At 40.9% G+C, this 13093-nt stretch overlaps 1 protein-coding gene across 1 annotated transcript; it reads left to right on the top strand.

Annotated features, from left to right (window-relative positions):
- The first annotated feature begins 3935 nt into the window (after positions 1 to 3935).
- Positions 3936 to 11460, top strand: slc17a8 (solute carrier family 17 member 8). Its single transcript, XM_028408040.1, has 12 exons — positions 3936 to 4033; positions 5200 to 5455; positions 6115 to 6233; positions 7254 to 7368; positions 7659 to 7746; positions 8379 to 8465; positions 9213 to 9355; positions 9451 to 9600; positions 9680 to 9812; positions 10357 to 10467; positions 10782 to 10909; positions 11131 to 11460. The coding sequence occupies exons 1-12, from the start codon at positions 3936 to 3938 to the stop codon at positions 11458 to 11460; spliced, it is 1758 nt and encodes a 585-aa protein (XP_028263841.1).
- The last annotated feature ends 1633 nt before the right edge of the window (positions 11461 to 13093 follow it).

Here is a 13093-nt window from a genome sequence, read left to right as displayed (position 1 = left end):
ACAGATTCTAGATAATGAAATGTCAGTTGCAGCTGAAGTGAATAAGAAACTCACTGCTGAACTGGACCGATTACAACAGGAAAAACAAAGAGACATAGAAAGTGTGAGGACAGGATTGACTGATCTTCAGTGTCAAGTAGAGAAGCATAACCAAACTGACAGTGTGCTGGAGGTTACACAAGACCAGACTGAGGTCAGTGCAGTTGAGTTTTTGGATGCCAACTTACAGATGGACATCTCTATGCAAAGTGAAGGCAGTTTAAGCAAAACTATTCCTGAGTTGAAGCAAGAGGACAATTTAATCGAAATGCCACCCGTGGACCAGAGAGAATACAAACACCTGCTGACCTCTGAAACTCAGACGGAAGTCAAACTCCTGGCGACTTCTGATACTCAGACGGAAGACAAACACCTGGTGTCTTCTGATACTCAGATGGAAGACAAACACCTGGTCTCTTCTGATACTCAGACGGAAGACAAACACCTGGCGACTTCAGATACTCAGACGGAAGACAAACACCTGGCGTCTTCTGATACTCAGATGGAAGACAAACACCTGGTGACCTCTGAAACTCAGACGGAAGACAAACACCTGGCGTCTTCTGATACTCAGGTGGCAAACAAACACCTGGTCTCTTCTGATACTCAGAGGGAAGACAAACACCTGGTCTCTTCTGATACTCAGACGGAAGTCAAACTCCTGGCGACTTCTGATACTCAGACGGAAGACAAACACCTGGTGTCTTCTGATACTCAGATGGAAGACAAACACCTGGTGACCTCTGAAACTCAGACGGAAGACAAACACCTGGCGTCTTCTGATACTCAGGTGGCAAACAAACACCTGGTCTCTTCTGATACTCAGAGGGAAGACAAACACCTGGTCTCTTCTGATACTCAGACGGAAGACAAACACCTGGCGACTTCTGATACTCAGACGGAAGACAAATACCTGGCGTCTTACGATACTCAGACGGAAGACAAAGACCTGGTCTCTTCTGATACTCAGACGGAAGACAAACACCTGGCGACTTCAGATACTCAGACGGAAGACAAACACCTGGTGACCTCTGAAACTCAGACGGAAGACAAACACCTGGCGTCTTCTGATACTCAGGTGGCAAACAAACACCTGGTCTCTTCTGATACTCAGAGGGAAGACAAACACCTGGTCTCTTCTGATACTCAGACGGAAGACAAACACCTGGCGACTTCTGATACTCAGACGGAAGACAAATACCTGGCGTCTTACGATACTCAGACGGAAGACAAAGACCTGGTCTCTCCTGATACTCAGACGGAAGACAAACACCTGGTGACCTCTGAAACTCAGACAGAAGACAAACACCTGGCGACTTCCGATACTCAGATGAAAGACAAACACCTGGTGTCTTCTGATACTCAGGTGGAAAACAAACACCTGGTCTCTTCTGATACTCAGACGGAAGACAAACACCTGGCATCTTACGATACTCAGACGGAAGACAAAGACCTGGTCTCTTCTGATACTCAGACGGAAGACAAACACCTGGCAACGTCTGATACTCAGATGGAAAACAAAGACCTGGTGTCTTCTGATACTCAGAGGGAAGACAAAGACCTGGTCTCTTCTGATACTCAGACGGAAGACAAAGACCTGGCGACATCTGATACTCAGACTGAAAAAAAAGAACTAGCGTCTTCTGATACTCAGACGGAAGACAAAGACCTGGCGTCTTCTGATACTCAGACGGAAGACAAAGACCTGCCGTCTTCTGATACTCAGACGGAAGACAAAGACCTGGCTACATCTGATACTCAGACGGAAAACGAAGACCTGGCGTCTTCTGATACTCAGACGGAAGACGAAGACCTGGCGTCTTCTGATACTCAGACGGAAGACAAAAACCTGGCGTCTTCTGATACTCAGACGGAAGATGAAGACCTGGCGTCTTCTGATACTCAGACGGAAGACGAAGACCTGGTGACTTCTGATACTCAGACAGAAGAAAACCAGGTAGCTTCTCAGGCATCAGGCAAGCCAGTTCAGACTAATAGGTCTTGGAGGCACAGTGCTAAAAGCATTTGCAAAATAGTTCTACCCTTGGGCATCGCGGTTGTGTCTGCTATGGTGCGCCACACTTTAGTGGACTATTTAATCTGGATAGGTGCCAGTTCCTGCGCAGAGTCCTACTACTAATCTCTTCTTAAAGCTTGTAAAGTAAACATGAGTATGAGTGAGAGCTCACATATAAGCACTCACACACACAACTCCATCCATCCATTCATCTTCAAACCCCTTATGCGGGGCCAGGTGTCTCTGCTTAGAGTGAATGCTGTAAAAAAAGTCTGTAAATAATGTTTATACTGTTAATTTGTGCCGTTAGAGGTAGCCTATATTTTATGTTATGTCTTTGCAGAACTGCATGATTCCTCATTTCTAACACTAGAGGGTAGACACAGCTTGTTTAAAAATTGCTTGGCTTTATTCTCAGATACTCTGATAATGCCAAGTTTGAAAAAAAATTATCTTTAGCTGAAAATTACATCTTAAATCTGTGTTTTTTTAAACAGAGATGACTTACAGCAAGGTACATTACAGGGCTCCTCTAAGTGTGGACATGTGTATATGTATATAAAACAACTATATAAAACAATAGTACATCAAAAATCTTGTACATGAATGCATGAGTACCAATAAATTAATTAATACTGATTAGTTGACAACTACACTATACCACTTCGTGATTCAGACAGCTGTAACTTACTATGAATGCTCTATAGAGACTAATAATGCAGAAGGTACCAAAAGTCAGAAGACAAGAAAAAGAGGGAAAAAACAGGCAGACAGAAAGACAGATAGAACTAGTACAGATGAGTAAACTTTCACCTGTCTGTCATTGTCTGACATAATAGAGCTGGGATATTTCTAAAAGAACTGTATTGAAAGACTGTCTAGTGGGGACAGAGCCCCATTTGCAGAGTGATTCAATAGCCTGAATACCGCACTGTGCTGTTATTCTGCTGGGCACTCAGGCGCACTCCAACCAGTGCTGTTTAAATTTTAAAAATTCAATTTCTGTGTTTTAAACAGCCGCATATTAACCGAGAAGAAAATGTACCTATACTGCTGACACGATCCTGTAAGTATTTCAGGGGAATGGGCAGCCTGTTGTTGTTGCCTTGGCTGTCATTGTTTACATCATCATTTTGTCATGAGTGCAGACTGTAGAGATGCTGGCAAACGAAAACGGGGCAATGAACCTGGAACTCGATGGCTCTTTCTTATGTTTCACCTGCTCCCATTTTACACCAGAGCAGTCCAGTTACTCCTGTCTCTCCTCAATGCAACTTGTCAAGCTCATGCATATTTCATAGTTTGTCCACTGGGCTGCTATCAGATGAACCTATCTAGCTTGAAGGGGTGGTGCTGGGGTGATGATGAAGATGATGATGTGCTATAGCGAGGGGCTGGGTTTTGAAAAAGCAGCTACACCTGCCCCTCCTCACCACTGAGTTATGAGATGGAGAGGAGATCTAAGCAGCTCCTTTAGTTCAGCTGCAAACAAAAAAACACACCACAATGCCTGGAGACTGAGAACTGGATTCCACACTTCCATTTACTCTCTTCCTCTTTTCATCCCTTCCGTCTTGGATGGATCTTTCAAAGAGAAGACAAGTTGCCAAGGCTCTGACTGAATGATACTTTGGACATTGAGGAATACTTCATCTCGCTCCCCTCCACCTTTTGACTAATAACTAAAAGCTGTTCTCTGAGTGATCCATTGGAACCAGAGAAAGGTGGAGCCAATCCCCAGTGCCACAAACCTCGGAGAGGATGAGGAACACTTTCTAGTGGATTGTTGTTTCCTGTCTCAGAACAAAGTGCGAACAAAGTGAGGCATCAAGACATTGTTTTGGGATAACGGGCTAAAAAATAAAAAAAACAAGAGAAAATGCCTTTTAGTTTAGCAGGTTTGAAAGAGCAGGTGCTCAAACCTGGGAAGGAGGAAGTCAAGAACACTGTGGGAGACTCTCTAGGAAAACTGCAAAGGTGAGAGGGTTTGTATGGAGACCAGTGCATGTGTGCATGTTTGATCCTTGCTCCACAGTGTGTAGATGTTATTTGATTGAACGCAATAAGTCGTTTCTTTTTCATAATCCACATTCAGCATTCATTAGGGTACCTGCTTTCAAAGGGACATACAGACCCTGTAAGCCTGCCGTGTTCTTCCTGATCCTGATGATAAATAAATATTTGATTTTTGCTTGCCGAGCAATGCCAGTGATGTAATCACAACTTTATTTTAGGACACTGGTACATATTTTATATCTGATACATATTTCACAGATGGATGTGGGTGTGTGTGTGTAGAGTCTCCATATGTAAGGATGATCAAAAGATACAGCACTAAGTAGGCAATTTCCTGGAAAATGAGTTTTGTGTGTGCATGTTAATGTGTCTTTTACATATCACTTAGAAGAGGACCAAGTCGGAAAGAAAATTAATTATTCCTCACTATGGTAGAATAAATCGTTCTTCTGTATCCTGTAAAAAAATACATTTTACTCTACTATCCAAAAGGGTGTATTTTTTTCTATAATATAATAAAGAAACACATTTCAGAGCCCATTTATGCAAGTTTGTCTTATTTAATAGGAATCCATCCATTTGTTGATTTTTTTTCTTTAAAGTACCTATTTTATTGTGTAGGTTTATTAAATTGTCCTATATTATTCTTAGCAGGACTTGATTCCACCACAGACATACTTCTAAATAAAAACCCAGCAACGCAGGATACTTAAACATAAAATATTCATAGAAAGCTGCACAAATTTTGATTAAAAACTCAAAATATTTGAACAAGGCAAGCAGCCCCGACCACAGTCATACTGCTATTCCAGTGCCAAAATACACAGAATAAAAAGACATCAGGTCTGTAAAAGAGTGTTTTGCTTTCTCTTCAGTTTCACTGTCAATAGCTGGTCCCAGTTTCTAATTAATGTGTTGATGGAGGAGAGCTTCAAATCTTCTGCAGAAGGAAACTGCAAGAGAGTGGGTGGAGAAGAAACAGGTGTGGATGGTGGAGCACCTGAAAGTAGCCTGATAACGGTTTTTTGATATTCTAGATTGTAGCTGAACAAAAAAATTCACAGGATAAAGATATGTGTATGACAGTTGATGAAAGTAAAGGCTGTGGGCTGCTGTTCGCTCCACAGAAAAATGGATGGCAGTAACATGGAAGGAGAAGACAACATTGAGCTGACAGAGGATGGACGTCCAGTGGCCACAACACCACGTTCTCCTCCTCTGCTGGACTGCAGTTGTGGCGGCCTGCCTAAACGCTACATCATTGCCATCCTAAGCGGCCTGGGCTTCTGCATCTCTTTTGGGATTCGATGCAATCTTGGCGTGGCCATTGTGGAGATGGTGAACAACAACACTGTCTATATTAATGGGACTCCAGTGCTTCAGGTAGCTGAAGCCATCTTCATCCATCCTCATTTCTGTTTAGGACTTTGCTTTTTTAGGAGTCCTTTTTTCCTACTGCTTGGAAAAACTAAATCCTATTTTGCCCATTTAAATTAGCTAGAGATGAATAAATGCGATTCAATAAACAATATTCACCATTCACCAACAAGTAGCCTGTATCATTTGAATGCTATACTGCTATTTATATGTTTGGTAAGCACAAGCTCAGGAGTGAATAAATACCCATGTCCTATATAAGGTGAATGATGGGATTATGGAGACTGTTAATAAAATGTCATCATGCTGAAAAGATCACAGAATAGTGAATAGTGAAAGTTCCCCAAGCAAATGGCGTTTATTTATGTAAGAGTTTTACTTTTTTATTGGCTTCTAAAGTCACAGAGGTTGGTGTTCCTTTGTGTAGATCATCTTTCTGAACAACAAGCTTTTATTTTTTTAAATAGATCTTTTTTTCTGCAAAAATCCAGAAACCAGTGGAAGAAATCCTGTTATGTTTTTATTCGCTATCTGTTACACATTTACACAGTTCTGTGTAATCAGCTTAACTCATGGTAGACCAAGCTAAGCACAAAAGAATCCTTTGTGTATTTGATGATTCTCCTACTTCTACTTATAAACAATTAGTCTCTTTTTTCCTTCAGAAAGCTCAGTTTAACTGGGACCCAGAGACAGTGGGGCTGATCCACGGCTCCTTCTTCTGGGGCTACATCGTCACTCAGATCCCTGGTGGTTTCATCTCCAACAAGCTGTCTGCCAACAGGTCACATGCTCTTCATGACTTTACATTCACTGTAAAATTTCAGTTTAGCCATATAGTTAGTCTTTGGGGTTTGGACCACTTTGAAAGAAACCTAACAATGCAGGGAGCTTCCTTGCACTCAGCCTGTAAGATCATTTATTAGACCACAGGATTAACCTGCAGTAGGTTTAATCACTATGGAGAACAACTGAAACTGTTGAATTACCAGTGGAGGATTCTTTTAGCCTTGAATAAGACAAAAATAAAGGTTTTTGGTGGAGCACCTTTATTGCCCATGTAGTTGAAGGGTTAAAATGGTACGGTGTAGTGAGCGCTGCAGATGGAGCAGATAGCAGTCCTGTAATAAAAGCTTCACAGGAAAAGAGGACACGCCACTGACAGAGTTAATAATGAAAGATCCTGCCTCTGATTTCTTTCTGAAACACCAGCCACTGGAATATTACAAGTGTCACTTACACACTGTTTTGGAAAAAGAGAAGGAAGGGGGGGGGGGTGAAAGAGAAAAGAGAGCGAAGCTAAGCAGCACCATGGTGTCGAAGCAGAAACTTGAATGGGATGTCTTTATCTTGGGTATATAAAAGGCAGAGGCGTGAGATCTGTCTTATTGTAAGTCTGACTAAGAGGCTTTGACTGTCAGCCAATATTAGACAACTTTCAGACAATAGGTAGCATGCATTCTTTACCTGTTACACACATTTAAGTGACCATGTTCCCAAAGCAGTGTTTAGCCTCTATAATAACAAGTTGCATACCCCAAGAGAAGACATTAAGACAAGTAGCAGTTTAAAGAATGTGTAATAGTTTTGGTAACCAACTTGACTTGGCTCAGCATCCATCAATTTCTTAGTTTATAGTTAAAAGAATAAAAGCAAGTGGAAACTAACTGTGACTGTAGCAGCCTGTCATTACAGGGAATGACAGGCCCGATTAAAACAACCAACATAATTAATCAAATCATTCATTCAGGTTAGCTCCTGTGCAGTATTATAAAAATTGACAAACTTTCTTGCCTTTCTACAGGGTGTTTGGAGCGGCCATTTTCCTGACATCAATGTTAAATATGTTCATCCCATCAGCTGCGAGGGTGCACTACGGCTGTGTCCTGTTTGTTCGCATCCTACAGGGCTTAGTGGAGGTGAGGGGAAAAAACTGTGGGAGAGAACACTAACTAGCCTGCTGACAGCAATGGATTGACAACTGGAAGTTACAAAATGCATAAACCTACCACCTTTAAGGATCAATAATAAAGTTAATTAATTTGGTTATACTTTTAAAAAATAAAAAAAAAGAATTTGTGAACTAGTTATCTATTGATCAGTAAAATACTAAACTGTATTTTACTCTAATGCTGCCAAAACCGCTGTTTTTAAGCACTTCTGCTTTGACAAAATCATCCTGACCTCTGTTGTCCTCCATGTCTGCTAGGGTGTCACTTACCCAGCATGCCATGGGATGTGGTCCAAATGGGCGCCCCCTCTTGAACGAAGTCGACTGGCCACCACTTCATTCTGTGGTAAGCGATGCCTTCTATTCTTCTTCTATTCGGCTTCTATTTCCCAAAATGAACAACCAGCATGGAGCTTTTGACTGATTCACATCAAGTTAAAGTTGGCTGGTCAATAAATGGATGTGAGGCACATTGTTTTGTTTTTCACATCCCTGTTTGTCTCCTACTGCCTATGCTAAAACTAAACTAACCGTGTTTCACTTTAAATGGACACCATGACAACCATGCATCAAAACCCTCTTGACATTGTCTGTGAATGAACACAGCTCACCTGCGTAATCTGAAGAAGCTTCTCCCTCTGTCTCTCTCTGAAGTGTCACATTGCTTACTGTCCAAAAGCACTCTCTCGCTCCAGCCTCTATTCAAAACAGCAGTCTTCATGAATCTGTCATATAATAGAAAACATCCTCTCTGTAAAGGCAGCACTAATGACTCATTTTGACAGCATCTATTCAATGAAATTAATGTGTTTCTTTGATGTCTTTCTTCTAATTAAGACACGTTTTCACTGTGGTTTTGTTGTATTAGGAGGAAGCCATTTTTTCTGTTGTTTGTAATTTTTGGAAAATAGAGGAATAAACATAGTACAACATGATGTTACTGCACTAGCACTGATTTCTGACACACCTTACTTCCAGGATCCTATGCAGGAGCTGTGATTGCCATGCCCCTAGCTGGAGTGCTCGTCCAGTACGTCGGCTGGTCTTCAGTCTTCTATATTTATGGTAAGGCCAGCATTACTAACAGAATGTGAAGAGACAGCACAACGTAGTTGTAGAGATGGTGTATCATTAGATGGGCTAATCGCCTTAGTCCTACAACAGAGGAACTAGTTTCAAGTTTACCAATGGCCACATAGAAGTCATCCATAACCAACCTGTGTAACCTAGGAAGCTCTTCTGTGATGTCACATTGCTGCACAGAGCTGTGGTTAGGTTGCACTAAAATTTTAGATTATAAGAGAGGCTTGACGTAACCTAAAAGTTCCTGTACATGTTTTGTATTTATCCTTATTTTCCTCATCTTTTCATAAAGATCCTCAAATGGAAATATAGAAACATTATGAATGTGTATTTACACTGAATGCTCATCAGGTTCAGAGACATTAACTACAGTTAAGTGTCATAAAGAGTGGGTTTATTAATCCTCGGCTGACACATTGCTCTCTGGCAGTTGTACTTTGTATGCTTTTATGGTATCTGAATTGCTTTTGAGTTCGATAAAAATGATTAACACAAAAAGTCATACTTTGGCAAACATGTTTTAATAAAAACCTACTCTGGTTCCCCTGAGATATAATCTGATGATTTATTGATGTAAATTAGCATTTTCCTGTCTGGGCTCTGTGACTCATTTTTAATAATGAAAATTCTGCTGGTCCAGAGAAGGTCTAAGTTTGGTTTAATTAATCTGTCTTGCACTTAAGCAAGCCTCATACCTTACAGAACCTTATGATGTTTTCTGATGAAAAGGTGTTTTTGGGATCATATGGTACATCCTGTGGCTCCTGCTGGCTTATGGAAGTCCTGCTGAACATCCCACGATCACAGACGAGGAAAGAACATACATCGAATTCACCATCGGTGAAACAATGCAGCAGCTGGATGTAACTGAGGTGTGTGTGTGTAATAAGTGTTCACAGCCTGTTAATTAAAATGTAGCACACACACATATAAACAACACAGACTGACTTCTGTCTTCCAAAAACAGAAATTCAAGACTCCATGGCGTCGTTTCTTCACCTCTATGCCTGTCTATGCGATCATCGTAGCCAACTTCTGCCGCAGCTGGACCTTTTACCTGCTTCTCATCAGCCAGCCGGCATATTTTGAGGAAGTGTTTGGCTTCCCCATCAGCAAGGTCAGCCTCAGATTTTCACTACAGATATTAAAATGACAGTAATAAATGCCCACATATTTCCTCCTGAACGTGTCAACAGGTGGGATTCCTGTCTGCTGTTCCCCACATGGTCATGACGATTGTAGTTCCGATTGGAGGACAGCTGGCTGACTACTTTCGCACTAACAAAATCATGTCTACCACAAATGTGAGGAAACTCATGAACTGTGGAGGTATGTCAATGTCAATGGGTCTTGTTAATCTATTCGCTTTGTGTATTGGACTGAATGTAAACTCTATTGTATCAAAGACAGGTAAGAAGGTCTGGAGTTTATTGGTTGCCATATAGGAAGATCAATCAATAACAACTAAATACCAGACCTATTTGTCACAAGCCAGACATTGTCTGACACTAAATATTGTGTTTTTCAGCCAAATTAATCAAGACACAATAAATGTTGGTGTAGACTTGTCTCAGTCTCAGCAAGTAGTGGTCTAATTATCTCATTGAAGAGAGGTAGGGAGGGATGAAATAAAACTACAGAAACAGAATGCAAATATACCCACATAAGATAATGCGTACGCTGAAGAAATGACATGGTATGTACTTCCTGTCTCCTGTCTATGTATGGAATGGATATTGAAGGGCTAGCTGACAAGTTGTTATTCCTGTAAAGAAAAGGGTTTTCAGTTACATTTTCCTATTCGATATGATTACAATAGTTAACAAATAGTTTTTCTTTCTAAAGCTACCTATCATGTGCTGTGTTATCACAGGATTCGGTATGGAGGCCACTCTGCTGCTGGTGGTGGGGTTTTCTCACACTCGAGGGGTGGCCATTTCCTTCCTCGTGCTGGCTGTAGGCTTCAGTGGCTTTGCTATTTCAGGTATGTTCACAAAAATGTTTGGTTTGCTTAAAGATTGACTACAGGAGAGGATTACACATATTTCAGTCCTGATGTTTTCAGGACTCAGTTTTGTGTATTTTCTGTATTTCCAAAGACTTTTCTAAAAGATGAAACACCCTTCATCTTTTCCTTCTGGTATGATGCAGCAGGGATTGGCCTGCTGAACCTTCACAGAGAGACATCTGCTGAATATTTTATAGATTGTTGGCAAGGCAACCCCAAATTAGAGTGTGCGTGTGGATCTGAAGATTTGTTTGCTTGAACAATAAGACTGTTCTTATGTTTCCTGTCAGGCTTTAATGTCAATCATCTGGACATCGCTCCTCGCTATGCCAGTATCCTGATGGGAATTTCTAATGGAGTAGGAACACTGTCTGGAATGGTGTGTCCCCTGATTGTTGGAGCTTTGACTAAACACAAGGTACGCTCATACTTTAATAACTTTATATATTTTGTTGTTTTCCTTTTATTGCATGTGTAGAAAATACATGGGATCGTTTATAAATGTATAAATTGTTAATTATTTAAAGCACTGTAAAGCTGTAGTGTTTCAGGCAGTGGATCTACAGCGTTGCCTCGCATCATTGTATGATCAGTCTGCATCTGACAGGAAATTCATTGAATCCATTCATCTCCCCACAGACTCGTCTGGAGTGGCAGCATGTCTTTGTTATTGCATCCATGGTGCATTACTCAGGGGTCATCTTCTATGCTATCTTTGCTTCGGGAGAGCAGCAGGACTGGGCCAACCCTGAGAGCACGAGCGAGGATAAATGTGGCATTCTTGGTGAGGACGAGCTGGCTGAAGAGTCAGAACTCAACAGCGAGAACACAGTGGGTTCCCAAAAGAGCTACGGAACCACAGACAATTCATTTGGCCGAAAACAGGGCTGGAAAAAAAAGAGAGGAGTGACCATGCAGGAGGAGGAGCAACATTATAGCAATGGGGACTACCAGGACCAGTACCAGTGAGAGAACTTCCAAAACGCTCCTGTGGAAATGTTAATAACGGAGAAGTTAGAGGAGAAGCAGTATCATGCCTCAATGTGGCCCTTTTTCATTTTTCATCAGTGAAGACATAAAAAAAAACAAAATGTGAAATGATCCCACCCACTGGAACAACCATAAACATAACCACAGACTGAACAACAAACTAAATCTATGCTGACATATACTGTAGACTAGTGTGTTACAGAAACAAGCATCAGAGCAGAGCTGTGCTGCAGCTTGTGTTGATTGTATCTGTGTAAATGAAGACTGAACTTTAGCTTACTTTGAGTCATGTGAACTGTGTATGAAATGTTTTTGGTGTCAGCTATGCAATGCAAAGACCAGGCAGACCAGTGGAATGGTAATAATGGGGGTGACCACAGTGTTAATGTAACAAGTCTTATAGTTTTTGTGTATGTATTTGATGTTGCTGAGTTATTGCACTCTGTCAGTGCTTTCCTCGCTCTCCCTCATAGAGCAGGCCTTAGTCAACCATCTGTTTGTGATGCACCTCCTCCAGCATTTTATCAGCTTCATTATTTATTGAGCTCTAAGCTCATACTGGGAAAAAAATGGATGGTGATTTCAGTGTTGAAGCGTCAATTTATTCTTCTGGTGTTTGGCTTTTTGTTGCATTTCTCAGTGTTTGATACATGGAGGCCTAGTTTGTTTCTTAAAATAATGTGCAGTAAACTTTGTTCACAAGAAAATATGGGAAATTAACGATGAATGTTTATCACTTGATGTAAAATACAAAATCAGTTTTGTACAGTAAATTATTATCTAATTTGTTTGAGAAAGCATTGACCTGATTTGCACATGGACATATGTTAATAAACTACATTTCTATTCAGTGAAATAGAGCCCTGAGTAAACTGTATGAGATTATTTAACGTTTCATGTTACTTGCAAACTGTTCAGTTGTGTGTCGATGAAGATTCTCAGTTAATGTGTAATGGACAATCGGAATTAGAGCACAGCAGCTTTTGCCAGTGGCAGCAGGATTAACATGTACTGATATTTAACAGGTACAATTTTGTTCAGCATGTTACCATGTAAAACCTAATTAACAGATAATCTAAACTACATCTCACGCACACACAAACCATGTGAATAAACCCCCAACCTCAAAGTGGCCATTTATGGAACTGCAGTTTGTGGCACCCTGGCTTGATTTTTAGCTGCCCAGTCTGCTCCCCTGGCAGAGCTAATGCAGAATGGAAGGCGGTGTCTTTCATTGTAAATTCATTAGAGTTGACCAATTAGAGCAGACTGGAGTGGAAATGCATGATTATGGGAACTTTGTGCTGGAGAAGATGATGCTAGATAAAACCCATCATGACACTTTACTCAAATATTTTCCAACACTGATGAATGCCAACATGCCTGTGACAGCAAACGCTATCATTAAACATGTCATCTGCACAAGATGTATTCTCATTATTTGACAGAATACTCTGTTCCTAATGGTACATGCTTATATCAGTAAACTCAAAATAGACATTTTTAAATATCCCAAAGTGGCCTGTTTCCCATCACACTGTAAACATCCTTTGTCTTATCTATATTTTTTCGGCTGCCAGATTTTCACCACTGAGGATAATTACTGGACAAG

Source organism: Parambassis ranga, chromosome 6 (assembly GCF_900634625.1).
Source record: "Parambassis ranga chromosome 6, fParRan2.1, whole genome shotgun sequence".
NCBI lineage: Eukaryota > Metazoa > Chordata > Actinopteri > Ambassidae > Parambassis > Parambassis ranga.
Note: the sequence above shows the minus strand (reverse complement) of the source record. Positions and strands in the feature narration are given on the sequence as shown.